The sequence below is a fragment of the Sorex araneus genome, chromosome 10 (genome assembly GCF_027595985.1).
Source record: "Sorex araneus isolate mSorAra2 chromosome 10, mSorAra2.pri, whole genome shotgun sequence".
NCBI classification, from domain to species: Eukaryota; Metazoa; Chordata; class Mammalia; order Eulipotyphla; family Soricidae; genus Sorex; species Sorex araneus.
In genome coordinates, this window is record NC_073311.1 from 53,679,615 (window position 1) to 53,702,314 (window position 22,700).

Sequence of the window (22,700 nt, forward strand, 5' to 3'; positions counted from 1 at the left end):
GGCCAACCCCAGTTCAATTTCCCAGACCCCATAGAGTCCCCGGAGCCCTGCTAGGCGTGATTTCTGAGCACAGAGCCTGGAACAAGCGCCGGGCACTGCCAGGTGTGACCCAACCCTCCTTCCCCCAATTAAAAATAAATAAATGACAGCGGGACAGGCGGCTCATTGGGGGACGTAGATTCCCAAAGAGCTTCCTGCCGAGGGTTCCGGCTCTGTGGTACTCTGCCAGGCGGCCCGGGCAGGGAGGTGATGCCATGACTTGAGTGGCCTCTGTCGTGGGCTTTGCCTTGCCACGGGTCCTTCCTGGTGTTTGAGTCTAAGCAGCGGCAGGATTGGAGTGTGAGGCCCTCACCTGTGAGCCGCCCGGCCTTCGCCCTCAGGTGGAAACACAGAGCTCCTGGTTGCTGGGCGTGTCTCAGCGCTCGGTGATTATCAACTGTGGCCTCCAGCCTACCCGGCTGGGAGCTGCATTTCCATTCTTTGGACCGGAAAGTGCCACGTCAGCAGAGATCTAGGGACAGACACTCCCTTTACGGTGGGTGGGCTTGGTGATAAAGGTTGAGTGACCTGGAGCTTGATAAAACCCCTTTCCGTTCCCAAAGTTCCTGTTTTCATTTTGTTTTGGGGCCACACCTGCCGGTGCTCAGGGCTTGGACTCTGGACTCATCCCTGGTGAGCTTTGGAGGACTGTACGGGATGCTGGGGATCAAACCTGGGTTTGATTGCGTGCAAGGCAAGTGCCCTACCTGCTGTAGTATCACTCAAGCCCAGCTCCTGGTTTCATAAAATCTTTATTTTTGTTGTGACTCAAAAGAGAAAGAAAGAAAGAAAAAAGAGAAAAGAGTGTGTTGATATTTTTTTCTATTTTTAAATTTTTATTTTATTCTTTTATTGAATCACCATGTGGAAAGTTACAAAGCTTTCAGGTTTAAGTCTCAGTTATACAATGCTCAAACACCCATCCCTTCACCAGTGCACATATTCCACCACCAAGAATCAGGGTATACCTCCCCCCTCCCCCCACCTCCCCAGCCCCCCACCCCGCATGTGTAACTGGTAAATTTCACTTTACTTTCACTTTACTTTGATTACGTTCAATATGTCAACAAAAAATTCACTATTATTGATTTGGAGTTTCTCCCCCCTAAAATTGACCTGCTGAAAAGAAAGCATTTGGTAATTTGTTTTCCATTGCTGAGAATGAAGAGATATGAGGTCAGGAGGCCACACTAGCAGCCGCACAGTTTTGGATTTCTGTATTTTAGTATTTTAGTAACTAAGTCCAGAGAAATATCTGCCAGAAATTGCAACATTGTAACCTTGTACCTCTCAGTGACTAAAGGTCTCAGATGGAACCCAGGGCTGTGCGTTGTTCAGCAGGACCCGTGAGGCTGGGGTTCTGGTGACCCCAGTTTAGTCATCAGAGACACAGGTGGAGATGGGATGGGACGGGGGCTGGGGGGTTGGGGTAGGGGTTCTGAGGGGGCTCGGGAGGGACTGAGGTGAGGGGGCAGGATGTGTGGGGCGGGGGAGAAGCAGTCAAGTCAGACTTGGCAAGAGAAGGAAGCAAGAAGGGTGTGAAGGTGAAATGCAAGTGAAGGCCTGGGGCCAGCAGGGCCGAAGGCCCAGAGTTACAGGCCCGGGGCTCAGGGTCTGTCTCGGAAACGCAGGAGATGGTTGTGGCCTGTTCATGAAACTCCCAATGTTTGGCCCTTTCCTCATCTTTGACTCTTCTCAGCTACCAGTTCCTGTACCAGCAAAACAATGCATTGAAACAAGTGTTGAGGGGCTGGAGAGATAGCACAGCGGGTAGGGCGTTTGCCTTGCACGCGGCCGACCAGGGTTCAAATCCCAGCATCCCATATGGTCCCCTGAGCACAGCCAGGGGTAATTCCTGAGTGCAGAGCCAGGACTAACCCCTGTGCATCGCCAGGTGTGACCCAAAAAGCAAAAAAAAAAAAAAAAAGAAACAAGTGTTGAGAACTGCAAAGAGGGGAAAGAGTGGCTGGTCTGTCCTCGGAGTCCCCTAAAGGGCTGAAGTTTGCGTGCCAGGAGAGAGGACCTAGCCGGAGGAGTGGCGGCTGCCCAGGAAGGCACACAGGGGGTTCTTTCGATGACACGGGCACCCCTTCCTGCCTGCGGCTCCCAGCGGCTCCCTTCTTCCTTTCGTTTCCTGCCACACCCAGATCCCTGCAGTCCCCAGGGCACTGGGGCGAGTTTGTGGTACTGACAATGCTTCTTTATCGGCTCTGCCAAGGAACGGTGGGGCTCCCTTGGTGCTCTCTGGAATCTTCCCGAGAGGCTCTGGGGTGTGTTTGTATATATGTACACACACACACACACACACACACACACACACACACACCTGCCTGGGTACACAGGGCTCACCGGGATGCCAAGGTTCAGTGGCATTTCTACTGACCCTTAATTCCAGCCAGCCTGTGCCCGTCCGCGCCTGAGGACCCCAATCCCCTGGCAAGGACCGTTCAGCGGGCTCAGGGGGTTCATCTTCCCACACTCCAGGGCAGAAAGCTGCCTCCGACCACGTCCCCTCGTAAGGAGACAGGGGTGAAGACAGGATGTGTGCGTCTTGGCTGGCAACCAACTAGGGCTGAACCGGGCTCAAGGGTGGACACGGCAGGTGTGGAGCAGCCCAGGGCGAGCAGTGCCCCAGAGGAGGGGAGAGAAGGAGATGAAGACCGAGGCACGTGCTCCCCGGGGCCGGACTGACTCCGAAACCGTTTCCCTGGATTGTGCTTTGCTGTGGCTTTGGACCGCGAGACTTTGCTGCTCCCAGAGAGAACGCAGCCTCGTCCGGTCCATCTGCAGCCCCCCACGCCGGTTCTATCCCTTGTTTCGGGGCCACAGCTCAGGGCTGACGCCTGGCTCTGCACTCAGGGGCCACTCCTGGCGGGGCCTGGGGGTAGAACCCAGGTCAGCCGGGCGCAAGGCAAGTGCCCTCCCTGCTGTGCTCTTGTTCCAGCCTCAGATTGACCTGATCTAACATAATCTAACAAATCTTAAACTTAGGGCCGGGCAGAGAGGAGCGTGAAGGCGCAGGCTCTGCGTGCGACTGATCCGTTTCTACCCCCTGAGCACTGTCGGGGGGACCTGGAGAATCCCCTGCTCACACGTCCTCGGCCTCAGGCCCTCATGCTAAACTGCAGGCCTTGCTGGGTGGGTGTCACCACTGGGCTTCCAGGGCCTCCTGAATCGGACTTGGGAGACTCCGAAACAGGTCAAACACAAGGTCCCTGGGCCTCCCTGGGGGCCTGACAAGGACTCTGAAGACTTGGACATGGACATGGACCCCGGTGACCCCAGGGAGCAGAGGGGTTGGGGGACGAGCCCAGCCACCCCTCTGCCCCTCTGTCATTTCCCAGGCCGGCCCAGTGCCGTCTTCTGGGTCTCAGCGGGTCCCAGCTTGCACGTTCAGAGCTACCACGGGGTCTGCAGAGAGCATGGGGGCTCCCTGAGGGGGAGGGGGACTTGCTGAAGCTTGTGGGGCCCAGTCAGGCACTGATTGATGGGCGCCCCCTCGACTGCTGGTCAGTCTCGTCCCCCCACTTCCACCCGCACCTTGGCTCACCCGAGCCTGTCTCCGCGGGATTCATCTGTGTGGCTCCATGTCAGACTCCCCGGCTCCAAACTGCCTTCACGGTGTCCTTTCCGCCCCTTATATCCCCCCTTTTACTGAGAGGCGACCCTCAGCGGGGCCTGGGAGGTCTGTGTGGTGCCAGGGTTTGAACCCAGGGGTCTTGCATGCACATCATGTATTCAATCCCAGCCCTCCAGCCATCTCTGGCTCTATTTCTGCGTCCTTCTCTGTTAAATATAACTCAAGGCAATACGTGTATATATTTTTTACCCTCAGTTTTTAGGACGACAGGGTGACCACTCTTCAAACGAGTTGTCACACCACTAAAGAACTAATAACTTCTGCCACAGTCCATTGGGCCCTCCCATTGCTGTCTCCCCGACTTCCCATTCTGCTGTCAGAATCCCAGAGTTGTTCTTTTTGCTTTGTTTTGTCCCTTTGCTCTGCTCCTTCATATGCCACAAAGGAGTGAAGTATTTCTGGTATCTGTCTTTCTCCCCCCGACTTACTTCTCTTACCTAATTCTTGGCAGGCCCACCCCCTTGTCCTCAGGCTGAGCAGCGGAGACCGCGTCATCCTTCCCCGCTCAGCTGTCTTTGGATACTTGAGTCGTTTCCATATCTATTTTTAATTTCTTATTTTTGGGGCCACACTTGGTGGTGCCCAAGGGCTATTCCTGTGCTCAGAGATCACTCCTGGGTGTGTGTGGGAGAGGTGGGGAGAAGGAGGTGCCAGGGCTCGAACCCTAGACTGCTACCTGCAAGGCACACACTCAACCCATTGAACCATCCCTTTCGCCCTGTTTCCAGATCTCGGTTATTGCAAATATTGCTGCAGTGAACTTAGGAGTGTGTGTATATTTTTGAATTTGTAGTTTTTTTTTCTTTTTAATCCTTCACTTTTTTTTTTTTTTTTTTTTTTGCATTTTGGGCCACACCTGGTGATGCACAAGGGTCATTCCTGGCTTTGCAGGAATTACTCCTGGCAGTGCTCAGGGGGCCATATGGGATGCTGGGGATCGAACCCGGGTTGGCCACGTGCAAGACAAACACCCTACCTGCTGTGCTATCGCTCCAGCCACATCCTTCACTTTTTAACCTTGGAGTTCAACAGCTGGATCTTAAAGCAGTTCTGTTTTTTTTGAGGTTTCCAAAAAGGCTGAGCCAATTTACAACCCACCAGTAGGGACGTGGGCCCCTTTCTCTGGTCTTTTTTGACACGCCCAGATCTGTGAGGTGTATTTCTCCTGCGGAATCTTCCTCCTGGGGCTTCTGGGGGCCACCCATCTTCCTCTTGGCCTCTGGGTGGGAACCCTGACTTCCCCCACGTCCACATTCCTTACCCCTGATCCGACTGATACGTTCAAGTCAGTGGTCTGCAGTCCTGGCCTAGAGGCAGACTCGTCTGGGAAGATCTGAAACATCCCCTTCCCGCGGCCCCACGCCCAGAAACCCCGCGGGAGTTGGGGCGGTGGGCGGTCAGGCAGGGGGAGTCCAGTGCCGAGCCCACGGTTCTCCAACCCAGGTCCGCAGCAAGCACACTCTGCTCCAGGGCTGGCCCGCTGCAAACAGCCCTCCTGACCATGCTTTAAAAAAGTCCAGCTGAATGCCAAGTTGGTGGTCAGAGGCTGCAAAACTCTTTAAAAACAGGCGGCTTGCGGTTGGTTTCGGGGCCCCGGGGTATTTTGCAACAGTGACCACCGCTCCCAGCCCCTCTGCGGTTCCTGGGCCCTCGCGGCCGCCCGGCCCTCCCAGGGGCTTGGGAGGTTGACCAAGGCATGCAAACAGATTGGGCAATGAAGGGCTCCAGACTTTTCGATGGGAGAGTTCTCACCGACGCTTTCCCACTCGGTTCCCAGCAAGGGAGGCTATTTTGATACGCTGAAATGTGGGGGAGGTTCCTAGATGGGCCCTGACCCGGTGGCCACCACTTTTCCAGCTCTTCGCCCCCCCCCCACCCGCACAGGATGGAGGTGGGGAGGGAGGCTGGGAGGTGACATAAAGCGCAGGACTGGAGCCACATCTCTGGGTGCCTGAGCTTGTGTCAGAAGCCAAAGACCCGCCCTCCCGCTTTGCCCCGCCCCTCACGGTGTCCTCCCCCTCGCTTTGCCCCGCCCCTCCATCTTTGCCCCGCCCCTCCAGCTTTGCCCTGCCTCCCGCACTGCCCATCCTTCGCTCTGTGTCTGGCCTGCTCTTTTTTTTTTTAATTAATTAATTAATTAATTAATTTTTTAATTAGTGAATCACCATGATGGTACAGTTACAGATTTATACATTTTTGTGCTTGTGTTTCCCTCATACAATGTTCGAGAACCCATCCCTTCACCAGTGCCCATTCTCCACCACCAATAAACTCAGTATCCCTCCCATCCCTCAATCCCATCTACTCGCACCCCCCTCCCCCCGCCTCTGTGGCAGGGTATTCCCTTTTGTTCTCTCTCTTGTAGCTTGTCTGGTGCAGATTGAAGAGAGTAGGAGTTTGGGTTTGCTTATTATTATTACTATTTTTTTGGTTTTTGGGTCACACCTGGCGATGCACAGGGGTTACTCCTGGCTCTGCACTCAGGAATCACCCCGGGCGGTGCTCAGGGGACCATATGGGATGCTGGGATTTGAACCCGGGTCGGCCGCGTGCAAGGCAAACGCCCTACCCGCTATGCTATCACTCCAGCGCCTGGGTTTGCTTATTTAATTTTACTAATTTTATTTTATTTTTTGCTTTTTGGATCACACCTGGCGATGCACAAGGGTTGCTCCTGACTTTGCACTCAGGAATTAACTACTGGCTGTGCTCAGGGACCATATGGGATGCTGGGAATGGAACCTGTGTTAACTGCGTGCAAGGCAAACGCCCTACCCACTGTGTTCCAGCCCCTGCTTATTTATTTTTGCACTGCACAGAGAAACCTGGTTGAGACGGTGAAGACCCGAACTCGCTCTGCTTGTTAGCCCCATGGCTGGTCTCCAGCCGCCATCCTTTGTAGTGGAAGGTGCAGCTTCTTTTTAAATAAGATTCTTCTTCAAAGGACTGAAATGCCTCTCATTTATTCATTTTTGTAAGAACTTCCATTAATTTATTTTGTGTGTGAGTGTACATGTGTGGTGCTTGGGGTCAGTCCCAGAGCCTCATACATACCAGACTTGATGGTCGCTACCTTTCCAGCCATCTCTCTGGCCCCCAGAAGAGCCTTTTAAAGAAAAAAGAATCGCATGAAGGCTAGGCACTTAATTACACATTAGCTGAATGAAGACTATGATAACCAATGTGAGACAAACTGAATAACGGAATGAATCACTGTCACTGTCATCCTCATCGATTTGCTCGAGCGGGCACCAGTAACATCTCTCATTGAGAGACTTATTGTTACTGTTTTTGGCATACGCGTATTTGGCAATACGCACGGGTAGCTTGCCAGGCTGCCGTGCGGGCTCGATATTCTCGGTAGCTTGCCGGGCTCTCCGAGAGGGGGGGAGGAATCGAACACGGGTTGGTCAAGTGAAAGGCGAAAGCCCAACCCCTGTGCTATCGCTCCAGCCAACGGGATGAATAAACGATGAATAAACGAGTAAATGATTAAGGTTCGGGGGCAGGGCTGGGGCTGGCTCTTCTAGCCCATGTTCTCCCTTGAACACGTCTCTCACTTTTGTTCCTCTCCTTGCCTATTTCGGCTCTGGAGAAGCTCATGTTCTCTCTCAAATGTGTACTTCTGTCTCCCCTCACATCTTTCTAAATAAGTTTCAATAAAATCTCCCTTACTTCATCAAAAATAAGCTAGTTGGGTGCTGGGATGGTTGCTCAGTGTTACAGCACCTGTGTGGGATGGGGAAGACCTGGGTTCATTCCACAGGGCGACCTCTCTTCTTCTGCCCTGCTCCCCTAGATCTCGTGGCCAGAGTCCAGAGACGATAGTTAGGCAAAACAGCCATTACCCCCCTCCCCCCCCCACGAGCAACTGAGTTCTCTTTCCACACACACGGTCAGCAGTGAGACCACTGGTTGGTGACCAATGGAAGGGGCAGATTCTAATCTATTCCCCTGGCAGTGCCCGTTCCTTTAACTCCCAGAGACTCCCTGTGGGCGGCTGCTCCGAGCAGCAAGGTCTGGGCAGGAACTGCCCCACGTAGCGCAGAGGAGGCTTTGGCCTCGCAGGTGTAGTGGCCTTGATTTGGGCTCCTAGATGCCCCAACTCTGTTCTGGGGTTCCACTGCACCTTCCGCAGGCTTTCACGATGAGGGTCAGTGCTGTGAATTGTGATTATGGAATGCCTGGTCAGATCAGTCCTGAGCAGAGCTTTCTCTTTCTCTCTCTTTTTTTTCCCGATTTTTGGGTCACACCGGGCTATACACAGGGGTCACTCCTGGCTCTGCACTCAGAATTACCCCTGGGAACCATATGGGATGCTGGGAATCGAACCCGGGGGTTGGCTGCGTGCAAGGCAAACACCCTACCCGCTGTGCTATCGCTCCAGCCCCAGAGCTTTCTCTTTCATGGGGGCGGGGGGGGGTCTGAAGGATGCTAGAGTAGCAAGTGGTAAAGGGGACTATCCAAATGAGGAACTCCTCGGTTCACTTCCAGAGATCAGTTACTGGGTGTTTGGGGCTCTGTCTGTCCGTCTGTCTGTCTGTCAAACTGACCTGGGTGTGTGAAGGTAACCTCCTCCAATCTCCTTGGCTGAAAAAGACACAGCTTGATTTTATGTTCCTGCTAAGTGCTCAACCTGGAGAGTTTGAAAATCTATTCACCACCATGGTAGAAAAGAGAAACACGGGATAGAAACAGCCGAAATATGGTGGTGGGAAGGTGTAGGGTAGTGGGACTGGTGTTTGAGTATTAAATGTAATCAAATATTGTGCACTACTTCATAAAATAAAAAAAATAAAGAAAAGAAAAGAAAAGAAAAGAAAAGAAAAGAAAAGAAAAGAAAAGAAAAGAAAGTTCCTTAGGATCTTGCACCAGTTAATTGCTTCTACCTGGACTTGAACCTGGAAGTGACATTGTTTCTTCACTAACATAATGGCCAGAGTTTGTGAGCATTGCAACATTGTGATCCTGTGTGGTACCTGGGAGGCAGGAAACTGTGGACAGTCTTGGTGACAGTTCTGTCCCTAGGTAAGGATTCTCCTTTGCCCAAATCTGTTTATGCTGGAGATGTTGTTCAGATTCGCCCATAACAAACAGTCCAGGGAGAGTGACCCAGTGTGGTACCAAATGATATGCCTAAACTCTGAGTAAGAGATTGGAAATGAATGGTCAAGTCCACCCCTTAGGTCAACTGAGATAGTGGGTGTAAAAGTATTTCTAAGTTGTAAAAGGCTCAAATATGTTCTAATGTGTACAGAGCTATTTAAAAGCTACTTATGATCTGCCTAAAACACCACAGTCATCTCAGAGATTGTGGTGTTTTAAGATCTGATTGGCTTTAAGGCATCTATTAGTCCCATCCTCCTCTCCCCCGCAGATTTTTGTTTTAGAAATCATCCCCTCATAATAAGAGGGCGCAGAGGTGCAGAGAACATTTTTTAAAATCTGAATCAGCTATATAGTCAAAATAGAAATGGAAAAGCTCGTGTTTTCCCCAGTGATGAATTCCCCGGGAATAGAGCCACTGAATTGGACAATAAGGACTTTAAAAATGAATTGCAGTTGAAAGACACACAGTTTCTCCTGTAAACAAATCAAGTCCAGATGGGAATCACAACAAAATGTTCTCTTTGGAGCACATATTTTTCAAAAAACTTCAGTATATGCCGATGTGTCCTGTTTTAGGAAGATGTGCTAAGCCTTAAACTCTCAACACAGAATAGTTAATTGGGAGGTGGCTTTTTCATTTAAAGGAAATTTAAAGGCAGAACTTGCCCCCTTAGAACATTTATATCACATAAAGAATATGTTAGAGAGTTTTAAAGAAGTTCCATAAACTAGATTTCTGTGCAATGCTATAATTTGTATATTTTCTTTATCTGCATTTTATCTCGTGTGTGTGTGTGTGTGTGTGTGTGTGTGTGTGCCACACACCAAACCCAGCGATGCTCAGGGGTTACTCCTGGATCTGTGCTTAGGAATTACTCCTGGCCGTGCTAGGGGACCATATGGATGCTTGGGATAAATCCCGGATTAGTTGCGTGCAAGGAAAATATCCTACCCCCGTACGATCTCTCTAGAAACTTTATCTCTTTTTTTCCCCCATGGCTTCCTCTATATCTGCTTAAATATCTGCTGTATCTGTTCCATTACTATACAGTTAGTGGGCAGGCAATAATAGGTGTGGCTACAATTTCTACCAGTTAATTTATCTTGAGTTTTATGATGAGATGGTTATCATAAGAACTTGAGACACTAATCATGTAAGTGCTATATGAAAATAAAAAATTGAATCTGATTCCTAACGATGCATAATTAAAATAAGTTGTGCATCTCATATCAGATGTTAAACTTTTATATGCAAATTATTTTCCTCAAGAATATATGAAAGTCGCAAAGACAAAAGTTCATACATTTGTAACTGTACATCACAGTGATTCTCTAATAAAATATTTTTTTTAAAAAAAGAATATATGGAAGTTATTGAAACCCTGTGGATTCCTCCTCCAGCCAGACTGGATTAGTCACAGATTAGATACGATTCGATTCCACTAACTTTAGAAAATCCTAGAGAGAGCACATTTCTCTGAGAGATTTGCCTGTATCTCAGCCTGAGGTGTGTACTTTCTCCCTCCTCTCTGAAAAGAACACTCTTTTATTTCACTGAATAATAGGAAAACATTTTATAATAAGAAATGAAGAACAATCTAGAGAGGCATCACCAGAGCATACTTTGCAGTTCTTTGAATGGAGGACAAAATCACCATAGAAATTTATCATTGAATTGACCCCTCTGATTTGACAGTGTGACCGTCATAAGAATGCAATTCCAATGACTTTCTTTTTTCCCCTTTATTTTTATTACTATTATTATTATTATTATTATTTTCTTTTGCTTTTTGGGTCACATCTGGCAATGCACAGGGGTTCCTCCTGGCTCTGCACTCAGGAATCACCCCTGGCGGTGCTCAGAGGACCATATGGGATGCTGGGAATCGACTCGGGTCGGCCGCGTGCAAGGCAACTGCCCTACCCGTTGTACTATTGCTCCAGCCCTCTTTATTCCCCTTTAAAAGAAAATTTTAGTCTGAGAACAATATTTCAGAAGGCATAATGTGCAAAACTGGCCCGAGCCGTTGTGGGGAGAGCCTTCCCTGATGGTGCTGGGGGACTTGGTGGGACCAGGGGCCTAACCCTGGCCTCCTGCATGCAAAACATGTGTTCCAGCCCTTTGAGCCACCCAATATATTTTGAACACCCACAGGGGAAGTCTTTCTTCTCTTTTCTTTGGAGGAGTCCAGCGGGGCTGGTGCTTCAATGCAAGGGTCTGAGGACAAGGGGCTGCTCAAACCCTACAGTGCTGGGGGACTCCAGAGCTGGATGTGGTGATGCTCGGGGGACCATGTGGATCACACTCAGGTCAGGCACACACTAGGCATGTTTCTAACCACTGAGCCATCTCCTGGCCCCTGGAGAAAGCCTTTCCTCACTCAGATGCCCGCCCATAAGTCAAGGTCTCATGGTTTACATTTGGGATGAACACGTTCTTTTGATAAAAAAAAGAAAGCATGAATCTGACTAACATGAGATAGATTTAATCCTGGGAAAAGGAAGGATTTGTTTTGAAAGAAGAAAGAAGAGACAGGAAGGTTGTTAAAACTTTAGCCTGATTGGGTCACAAGTGGAAATCAGGTGTGACAAGCGGAAGGTTCGTGAGTGTGTGGAGGGAAATGTAGAAATTGAACAAATCTTTGATATTCTTTGACTCAGGGGAGAAAGACCAAACTGTGTAGATTTCTGAAAGGGGGCAGCTTAGCGGATGAAGATATTGGAATGATGGAGAGGAAGGGCATTGGAGAGAATCTGGAATCTAATTCGTTCTGCCATGAATATTTTTTTGACAAGTTCTTTTCCTGGAATCTAAAGGAAATAGCTGTGTTCCTCAGCTCCTCTGCACTGGCAAAATGAGTTCACCTCCACCCCGCAAAGAAGCCTCATTTTCCTGGCTGGTTTGGGCTGTGTCTGAGAAGATTCCAGCTCTCTAAAAAGTGCTCAGGAAGTATATGTGGCTACTGAGAAGTCCCTGCTGTAACCTCGTTCATCAAAGAGGCTCTCCTGGCCCAGCATGCATTCTTGTCTCCCATCAGGGAGACCCTGGGTTTGGATCCTGGCATCCTGTGGGCACACATGCACACACACACACACACACACACACACAGAGGCTCTCGTAGCTATTTGTCCAAATGTGTTTGCTGATGAGCAGGTGCTCCACACACGCGGGTTTGCACCATCTCCCCAGCTCTTAGGGAGATGGTGAAGTAAAGCTCGCCTGACTTCTCAGGACAGAAATAAGGGCCTGGAGAAGCCTGGCGGGGCAGGGAGAAGAGCACCTGAAAGGAATTCTGGTCCACCTCAAGCAACCGTGAGACTTGGTGGGGTTTTTTTGTTCATTCTGTTTGGGGGTCATACCCGGCAATGCTTAGGGGTTGGCCCTGGCTCTCCACTCATGAATTACTCCTGGCGGTGCTTAGGGGACTTTTGGGGTGCCGGGATTGAACCCTGGTCGGCCAAGTGCAAGGCAAGCCCTGCCAGCCGTTCTCCTTCCCCAAGGTTCTGCTTTCTCATCTGCAAGGAGAGAGAGAGAGAGAGAGAGAGAGAGAGAGAGAGAGAGAGAGAGAGAGAGAGAGAGAGCGCTGAATTCCACCCTCAGGCCCTCCTGGAGGCTCTCTCTGACAGTCACTCAGCAAATGAGTCCTGAGGCTGGAAGGCTGCAGGGGGAGGGGTGGAGCTGCTCGAGGGAGGAAGGCAAGGTGAGGAGCGCACGCGCACGGGAAATAGCTCAATCGGAGCATCCAGACGGCAGGCACTGCTTTTCATGTGCAGGGCCGTAAATCCTTTTTATGAGCATCCACTGCAGTGGGTGGTCCTTGACTGGTTTATTTGATTGGTTTATCAAAGTCCTCCATCAAGTCTGCTGCCACCCTGGAGGTCCCAGAACGCTGGGGCCAAGTTTGTTGGTTTTCAAGCTAATGAAATGTGCCTCATATTCCAGTTTAATAGGAGGGATCCTGAGGTTTCTACTGTGAGTTAGATCATACTTTCTGGGCCCAACATGTTCATCTTGAGGGACCCTCTATAGAAAATGAACCAAACGACAAAAGTCATCTAATTGTAAGTTGCCACTGACTTCTATTTTTGACACCTGAGTGTGACTGTCACTCCTTCAGACCAGGCTCTGCTGGTGCCATTGCTATGAGGCACTAGTTCTTCCCAGCCCCACTAAGGAAGGGAACATGCGTGGGAGAAGAAAGACACACATAGGCAAGGTGGGGTGGCCAGCAAGATTGTAATTTAGTGGGGAAGGGAAGTCTTCTGATGTAGAGAGCTGATGGATGGAAACAACAGGGATCCGGGGAAGGAAGGAGGAACCAGTACCGGGTTGGCTGTGTGACTCTGGGGACACCCCCATGGCCCCTCAGATGGTCTTCTGGGGTCTCATGACTCATGCTTCCCGTCAGTATTATAATCCTGCATCTTGCAAGGTGCCGGGTTTAGCCCGGGGGATGACGTACTCCTGTGTGGAGTCAACATTCTGGAAAGGAAGGAAGACCATTAGCAATGTGCCAATCCGACACAGGGCGTGGTCCTCTACAGAGCTAAGCTGGAAAGAGCGTTTGATCATTTCTGAGTCAAAAAATTATTAAGCGTACCATCTTTCCTCTGAGCCATGAGCAAACTTCCTGCCAGATTTCTCAACGGCTGATCACTGGCAAAGGAAAGAAATCCAAGACCTTCTCGGATGACAATTTCTCATGGCGCCAGTGCCCACCTAAGGGTTGAGCCCCGCAGGTGATGTTCTGGATTATTCCAGGAAGAGGAGTGGTCTCAGTACACAACACAGAGGAAGGAGGCCTGGACCCCCGAGCCTCATGTTCACCCAGTACTGATCTGGTCCCCATCATGCATACATCTGTGTCTTTGTGTGTTTCCAAGCCAGCAGGGCTGTCTGCCAGCCACCCCTGGTTCTAGCTGAGCCCTTTGATCTTTGTCTAAGCGGGATAAACTCTGCGGGACCCGAGGGGCGTGTGGAGGGTGATGGATGGAGCCAGCTCCAGGGCAGAAGCGAGGCGCAGACCTAGAGGGGCCACCGGAACTCAGAAACTGATGGGGACCACAGCTACCGGAAACACCCCCACACCTGCCTAACTAATGGGTCCTGGACAGCTGTTTGCTTCAGGGAGTGTCTCCTGCAGGGGCTCTAATCCATGGTAGGGCGGGATCGAAGAAAAGGTGGGGCTCGCCTTAGTGCCCTGGTCTGTTGGAGTCTGCATGGCGCATAGCCCTCCTGTATGAAGGCTGTCTGTCTGTCCGCCCTGCCTGGCCGGAGCTCGGTGGCAAAGGCATCACAGGTGAAGCCTGGCGGCCCCCCGGGGGAGGAGGGCTTGGCCTCCCTCCTGGGTGAAGATAGACGAGCATTTACCTGCAGGTGAAGGGGGGTACCATATGCAGTTAATGCTACATCCTCCTCAGCGCCATCACTGTCTCGGGCTGCAAGCCAAAAGGGGGGCTGGGTTAGTGTCAGGTTCTCTCCCAGAACAGGGGCTGAGGCCTAGGAGCGGGGCGCCTGCCCCTTGAAGAAGGGATTTTTCTCCGTTTCTATTTAATTCCAGAGTGAGGGTTTCAAGAACGTCCATGAGGAAGGCTGTGCACGGACAGGGAATTGTCCCTGCAAGTGAAAAGCAGCCGCCCCTCCCCTGTTGGGGGGTTGTCAAGAGGTGCTTGGGGAGTCAAGAGGTCACTCCCAGTGACTGAGGTCAGTGAGGACATGTGGCTCCCTGCCGAGCGGGATTAGGGGCCAGCAGGACCCTCCACAGCAGAGTGGATGACCCTGAGCCCGGGATCATCACTTATTATGTTCTGTGTTTCGGGGCCACACCCAGCAGTGCTTACTTCCGGCTATGGGCCCAGGGGTCCTTCCTGGCTGGCCTCAGATCTTCCCCCACGAAAGCCAAGGCCTTAGCTAGATCCTCTCTCAAGTCCCGCGAGACAGGTGACTCTACAGGCAATTCTACTTCAAACTGGGCCTAGTAACACGGGCCACTGTTCACACCCCAGAGCGGCCACAACACGTGGCCCTGGGTTCCACGTCTGGCCCCTCCAGGGGGCCGTAACTCTGGGGGCCAGGCCCGCGTCTGGCTGCACGGCCGAACTCTCACTTGATGTGCCAATGTGGCGGGTCCTTCTCGTGCCCGCGTGGCGCCTGCTACACAGGGTGTGTGGCCCTGGGGCAGAGAGGCTGGCTTGCCTCTCACTGTTGGCCCGTGCCCAGGGCCAGCGACAGCCTTTGCCCCTTGGTCAGAGGGAATCTGCAGCGACGGCCCTGAACTTGCTCCCTAGAGGCGTTTGATACGACACCGACGGCCGTGGATACACTCACACTCGCGTGTGTGTTTCTTGGGCAGGAGCCCTGACTAGCTTATCGGTACTGGGGGTGTTGCTAGAGGTTGCTAATGATGGGCATCCCAGCATCTTCCTCCTCCTGGCACTTCTTTCGTTTTCCCGGGAGGTCCATGTTCTGGTTCGGTCGGTGCTCAGAGCTCACTCCTGGCAGTGCTCGGAGGACCATCTGCGGTGCCGGAGATCAAACCAGGTCTGGCTGTGTGCAAGGCAAGCACCTCACCCCTGTACTAACTGTCCAGCCCCTGGTGCTGAATTTTGTTTTATTAAACAGTGGTTCTTTTTTTTTTTTTCTTTTTGGGTCACACCCGGTGATGCTCAGGGGTTACTCCTGACTTTACACTCAGGAATTACTCCTGGCAGTGCTCGAGGGACCATGTGGGATGCTGGGAATTGAACCCGGGTCAGCTGCGTGAAGGCAAACACCCTCCCCGCTGTGCTATTGCTCCAGCCCCTGCACTGTGGTTCTTGCAGGTCTAGATGCTATCTTGGCAATACTTGGCTGGACAGGCCTGGTGGCCGTGCTTGGGAGCTAGCAAGGCCACACCCAGTGGTGTAGAAGGGGCCATGCAGAGCTGGGGGCCTAACTTGGGGGATGCCAGGTGCATCCACCTCTCTTCGAACTCCCCACCCTACCCCCACCCCCCCTGTATGTGGACAGTTCTTCAAACTACTCTGTCCTGTGAAGAAAGAAACGCCCTTCTTTCCTGCAGGGCAGGATGAACTGGATCCTGGGTTCAACTCTGTGACTGTGGCAGAAAAAAATTCCTCCCCCACCCCACGATTCAGTCAATCTCCTCATGGGGTCAGAGCATCAACGAGAGAGCTCCGGTCCTCGTCCTCCAGCTCCAGTTCTGGCTCCCCCAGTCCCCTGAGGCCGCCTATCTGTCTTTCCTCCCTCCACCTTCCCCCGAGGTGACTGAGTGAAGTGGGTGGCATCTCCCTGTCCACGCAGTAGAGACATGACAGCCACCATTCCCGGATGAGGGGTGTCTCCTCCCGGGCCTGCAGGCACTGGGTTTGGCCTCGGGGATGGTAGAAGCCCATTTCAGAGCCCAGACTCAGGAGGTCAGCTGCTGCCCTCTCTCTTCACCCACGCGGCCCGGGATGTTCCCTGAATCTCCGCAATTCACAGTCACGGTGGCTTTTACGTGTCCTCAGACCGGGCAGATCCAGGCCAGTCTGTCTGCCCCTTCCCTGCTCTATGCCAGGGTCTCCCCGTGACCCGGCACTGGATACTTCGGAAGGGGAAGGTCCAGCGGGTGGCCACCAGACTCTCCTGCATGCAAAACATGTGCTCCAGAACCAGCCAAATTTATGCCAGCTGGAGCCATTGACACCGGTTTCTCCTGGTAAGGGTGGTGGTGGTGGGGGATGTCTTGGGGGGCAAATATTGAGATAGTCCCCCAAAGGCTCTGATCAGCACACGCTGGGAACTGCTCTAGGGAAAATAAGGAAGATGTATAGACACACTTCCCTCTTGCTTTCACTCAGCTGAGAGTTGTTGACACATTTCCCCGTTCCCGAGGTGCCCGGCCTTTCTGGGAATGCTTCTTGGACACCTATCGTAGTAGGTTTGCTATCCCAATACTGCAGAGAAAAATGTCCCCAATAACGGGAGGCTTATTGGAATTCCAGCTCAAATGGCTCATGCTTTTGGCAAACTGGATTGAATGGTAGTCTCGACACAGACAAAGGAGGTAATAACTAGGCTAGGAGCGTTTCCTTCATCACAAAAGGTTCCGGCTGGTAGACAGTCTACCGTATTTATGACCTCCGTAAGTTATAGCATATTACAAATTCTCAGGTGAAAAGAGCAGCGGGTGTCTGGACACTGTAGTCATGTGTCAAGTTTTAGGAACGCATTCGTGACCCAGGGCAAAGGGAATTTGTGCCCGGTGGTTTGGGATCAGGGAGTCACTGGCCTGATTGAATTTCTACCCTCCATCCAGATGTTTTCATGTCTGGGAATTAAATCCATAAACCACTTCAGAGAGATAAAGCCTAATCTTGTTTTGAATGACTTCCAGGGAAAACGGAGCCCTTAATCCTCTTTGCGGGTCATTTTCCTGTCTGTCAACTCTTATTTTCATACTTAATATGAATCCTTCTTGCTCCTGGTTGAGTCCAGTTTTATCCCCGGCCTTTCGCTGGAGACAGTACTTGATGGGACCGTCGCTTCTTGGGGGGAGATCTTCACACGGGTGGCACTCGCTGCTAATTCCCTCTGGTCCTTTTCTTTCCACTGAATAATTTTGGTCCCACAACCCAGCAAATCAAAGCAACAAATGGTGTGAGCAGAGTCACAGTCCTCAGTAGTCTCGTGTGCCTGCGTCATGGAATCCAGCCGACTGTGGGGGTTGCAGACAAAATTTGGGCAGTGAGGGGCCAGAGAGAGAGTAAGCAGGTAGGGGCTTTGCCGTGCATACGGCTGACCAGGTCGCACCCTCAGCATCCCACATGGTCCCTGAGTAGCGCCTGGAGTAATTCCTGAGTGCAGAGCCGGGAGTAACTCCTGAGCATTGTGGGGTGTGGCCACCCCCCCCCCAAAAAAAAAAGAAGAAGAAGAAAGAAAATTTGGGGAATGAGAACAGTGGGTGATACCGCCCCCTTCCCGGGAGTGTTAGAATTATCCAGGGGAAAGAAGAAGGCTCTGGTGTAACTAGTTGGCTTAAAGAAGGCGGATCTCGAAGGGCACAGAGACCGTCTTTGTTTTCCCTGAAAAGGGAGCCAGACACGGAATAAGTTTAGGCACCTTGGGCTGGAAAGGCTCGAACTTGAGAGCTCTACCTTAGTTGCGTGCCCCGCTCCTGTCCTGTCTGGTGCTCTGGCCCCTCCATCCTGGTGGCTGTCCACCGTGAGCCCCCACTTTTCATTTTCGAATCTGGGCACTGGATCGGAATCCCAACACTGGACTCCCTGGGACCCAGCCAGCCGTGTCGTGACCTACCACATCTGTTTCACAGCATACGCATACACACACACACACACACACACACACACACACACACACACACACACACACCAGTTAAGTTGCTGCCTGGAGATGGTGCCTGGGTGGCTTTTCCTGTGTACCTAGTTGATACGTTGCTCCCGGCTGAGTGCAACCCTATGCATCCTATTGAGTCTTAATCGGGCTTTTAATTTTTGATAGGTGTATTCTTTCCAGGTCTCCTAAATTCTGATATCTAAGGATTATCCTTTAAGCTTAAATTCTAATTATTCTGTTCTGTTTTGAAGTGCTGTGCTTTTTGTTGGGGCACGGGGGCTGGGTCACACGTGGCTCAGGACTTGCTCTTGGCTCTGAGCTTAAGGGTCACTCCTGGGGCTGATGGAAGGACAATATGTGAGACTAGGATCAAACAGAGATCAGCGGCATGCAGGACAAGTGTCTCAACCCCTATATAATCACTTCAGACCCTGGGATGCCATAAGTATTTTTTTTTTCTTTTTTGGCTTTTTGGGTCACAGCCAGCAATGCACAGGGGTTATTCCTGGCTTTGCACTCAGGAATTACTCCAGGCAGTGCTCAGGGGACCATACGGGATGCTGGGAATTGAACCTGGGTCAGCCGCATGCAAGGCAAATGCCCTCCCTGCTGTACTATGGCTCCAGCCCACTATTAAGTTTTTAAGCTTAAGTTTCTGACTGTTCTGCCCAGTTTTGGAGAGCAATCTACAGGTTCCTTGCTACGCCATTGTTTTTCTCTGCTTTAATATCAAGCTACAGCCAGTATCACTGGTAGACTATCTGCCCCCTAACAGTGGATTTTCAAATCCTTCTGGGATAATAAGGGAATTCTATGCTTTTGCAAGTTCTAGAGCTTCAACCTGAAATACTCCCTAGAATACTTCCAATACTTGCTTACATGGGTGTTATGAGATATTGATCATAGCAAGTCCCCAGAATTTCAAATTATAGCCCTTCCACTTTACCTTTCTTTGCTTCTTGAAAACATAAAACAACACCTAAAAATTTTACTCTTTTGATGAGAATGATGACAAGTACTTTCTGAGAAAGATGGACTCTAATTCTACCACCAACCTCAGTGATCTGATTATATATCATCAACAAGCAGTGAAAAATGTATAGGAAGGATGTATATAATCAACTTCCTCTTCCTTGGCCAGCTGAACTGAAAAGAACTAATGGCAGTACGATGCCGAACAGGAATCTGAATGTGTAATTAGTCAGAGATTAGAGTTCCAAAAAAGTCGATGTCACTTAAAAGGAAGCTTCTATTAATTTTTTTTTTGAGCCCGGTGAACATTATGTGGGCTATACAGTGTAAAAAATTACATCCTCCTCACATATTATAAGTAAATTGTGAGAAATCAGATGCCTCTGAAGGCATCAAAATTGGAGCAAAAATATGATAATGAATTATGAATAATTGGCCAGATGTCTCAGAAACAAATTCATGAGCTTTGCAATGCCTCCTGGTCACTGAAACTAACCTTTCTCCCAGGTTGCTGGGGTCCGAGTATCCTCACTGTCGTGGATAACGACAATATTTTGCTTTCACTGTGGGGTCAGGAGCCTGACGCTTAGAAAAGGAAACATTTGTGACCCAGAAATGTTTAGTGTGACAATTATGTCAGCTAGTTGCTTTATTTTCATTAATGAGCCCACATCTGAGTCTTCCCTCAGAACTCTGAGTTAATGATATTCCTGTCCCTTTGTGGCAACCTGGAAAGGTTTCAAGCAGTGACTGGTCTGAAAAGCAGAAATCAGACATTATTGGGCTTTGGGACTCTAATGAGAGGCAGAAGCCTATGAATCAGCTGAAGGTGCTATTTCGGTCAATTAGCTTTGAGGGCTAAATTTGAACTATGGCCTTCTCTGCTTGGCACCCTTGCCCGATGCACTCGAGGGCCCAAACATCTGGACTAAGCCTTCTCCTGGCCTGAGGTGGGGCTAGTGCATTCATCTGGGAGGCGGGGGCTGGGGGCGGTTCCCTCACTCTATGTGACCATTTATAGCGACATACTCGGTGTTTGGAACTTTGATTCATTGAGGACAGTCTCTGCCCATAAATTGTTGGTTTCACTGGAGTCTGGGTGTCTCTCTCTACGCTCTAAATGTCCAGCCATCCACTTGCCCCCCTTTTTGCTCGATCTTAAACCATCCAGTCTCTCTCCTTTTTTCCTGCTCCCCTTCCCCCAGGAGAGATAGCCCCCCCCCCCGCTCCCCAAGCTCCCCGTCCCCAAGGAAATGTACCTCGAGAGAGTTCCTGGGTCTCGGCCCGGAAGCTGCGCTGGTAGGTGGGGATGGAGCAGGCGTTGCTTTGGACCGGGCACTCCTGCTTGCTGCTCCGGTAGAGGATGCAGAGCTCAGGGATGATGTAGAGTAGCAGGAAAACCCAGGCGTTGGTGACCAGGCCAATGCAGATGACGGGGTCGTCCCATTGCGGCTGCCGCTGGAGCTGCGGGTTTCCGCGCATGAGCATGGAGATCCACACGGCCCAGATGATGATGGACACCAGCACGGTGATGAAGATGAGCCTGCCGTGGCGTTTCCAGTTCTCGCAGGGGCCGCAGAAGCTGGCCTTGGAGATGAAGAACGTGAGGGCCATCAGGAAGAGGACGTAGACCAGGAGGACCACGAAGTCCACGTTGAGCTGGTAGGGGCTCAGGTGCATGAACATGTTGCACCGCGTCATCATGAGCGTCACGTACTCGATGGCGATGATGGTCTGCAGCAGGCTGGCGCCGATGGCGATGCACAGGATCGTGGTCCAGCAGAAGGAGACGCGGCCGCGGACCAGCTTCACGAGGTTGGACGCGTGGGCCAAGAGGCACGAGAAGCAGAGAGCGAAGAGCACCCCGAAGAGGAAGAAACGGACGGGGGCAGTTTGCTGGTTGAACTGGACAATGAAGGCAAAGGCCAGGCAGAAGAGGCCCAGCACGCCCAGGAGGAAGAGGAACTGGGTGGGGAGGACGTTCCACTGGCTGCAGTCTTGAACCCTCCGCATGAGGAAGAGATAGGCCAAGAGCAGCAGGATGGTGACCACAATGCCAATGGCGGCCAGGGCCTCGAGGATGATGGCCCAGGGCCCCTCGTTGTCACAAACAAAATAATAGTCCCCAGGGGACTTGATGCAGTCGTCTTCGTACATGGCGGCTTGGAGGTGGCCCTCACAAGGATGGTCCTCTGTTCCCCTGTAGGAGGAAGGTGAGGCACCTTAGACTTGGCCCACAAGAACACCTGCTGGAAAGCCCAGCGTGTGGCACCCCCAGTTCCTCTAGCAGCATGTTTCCTCCTGCCCTCCCCGCTCCCAGCCAGGCGCTAGTTCATTTCCAGCCGCCTCCCGGAGTCTAAGCCACTTATTTTTTCATAAAAGTGGCGTATGATTCAGGTAATCTCAGGCTCCGAACAGGGTCCTCACGCTATGGTTTTTTTCAAGACCCTGAAGTTCTGCTCAAAGATTTCCTCCGGTAGTTTAGTGGCTGCTCCTTCCTTTCGCTCAAGCAAAACTAATGGAACTTGTTATTATTAAGTACCTACTACCTGTTCATTAAAGATTTATGCAAAATGATCTTTCTTTTAGCTCACGTTAATATAATGCAGCCTGTTATTAAATACCTACTATCTCTTCATCAAAGACTTACACAAAATGGTCCCTGGCTTCAGATGACTTTTTTGGAACCAAAATCTATGTCTTGACATAAATTGCTAGGGTAAGGGAAAAAAAAAAAACCAAACCAAGAAGAACTCCACCTACTCCTTTGGCAAGAAGCCCTAGCAAGTGCATTGGCCAGCTCTCAGTTGTCCCCAAGCCAGGTTCCAGCTCGGAGCCCGACCCCTCCAGTCCCACTCACCTGCTCTGTGTCCACACCGACAGCTGAGACTGCAGTGGCTGTGAGGTTGTAGCAGCCAGTGAGTAAGAAGGAGACAAACTCAGCTTCTTTAATGTCTCCCCAAATGGGCGGAAGGTCTGGGAGCCCTCACTGGGCTCTGTGGCACCAATAAAAAGAACCGGAAGGTCAGGGGGACACACCTATTGCAGGCCTTCTGCAAGGCTGCGGGTGAGCTCAATGCCCGGAGGCACACTGGCCTTGAGGGGGCAGGGGTGGCACTCTGGGGAGCTGCTTCCTTCCCCTGTGCCTGGGGGAGTCGGGGGCACTTCTTTCTTCTTTTGACCTTCTCCCTGAACAGCAGCCTCCATGGTCCCCTGCCCCAGTTCCCCCCCTCTTGATGCCCTAAAGAGCTCATCAGAAGGAAGAGTTTCCCAGGGCCATGAGGAAGAGCTACTTGTTAAAGGGCTAGGCACCCAGAGATGTGCAAACTGGGGGCGTCTGTCACCTTGAGGGGTGGGGTGGGGGCTACTCTCTTTTCTTTCTGAGAATCCCACCTCCAAATCCCACCTCCGATAAATTCCCAACTACCTTGTCCCTCCTTGTCCCTCACCAGAACCAACATGCTCTGAATATCACTCTGTGGGAATGTCCCAGAACCCCAGCAAGAAGAACACACCATGGAGAGCCCCTGTGGCCATAACCTTCCCTTCTCCTGCAGGGCACCTTGTACAACGACCATCCACACTGACAGTTGCCCCCCGCCC

The 22,700-nt window shown here is 51.3% G+C and overlaps 1 protein-coding gene across 1 annotated transcript; it reads right to left on the reverse strand.

The window, feature by feature from the left end:
• Positions 1-13,199: 13,199 nt before the first annotated feature.
• Positions 13,200-21,254, reverse strand: GPRC5D (G protein-coupled receptor class C group 5 member D). Its single transcript, XM_004611374.2, has 3 exons — positions 20,357-21,254; positions 14,160-14,227; positions 13,200-13,271 (listed from the first exon to the last, which is right to left on the reverse strand). Exons 1-3 carry the CDS (start codon positions 21,252-21,254, stop codon positions 13,200-13,202), a joined length of 1,038 nt encoding a protein of 345 aa, XP_004611431.1.
• Positions 21,255-22,700: the final 1,446 nt, after the last annotated feature.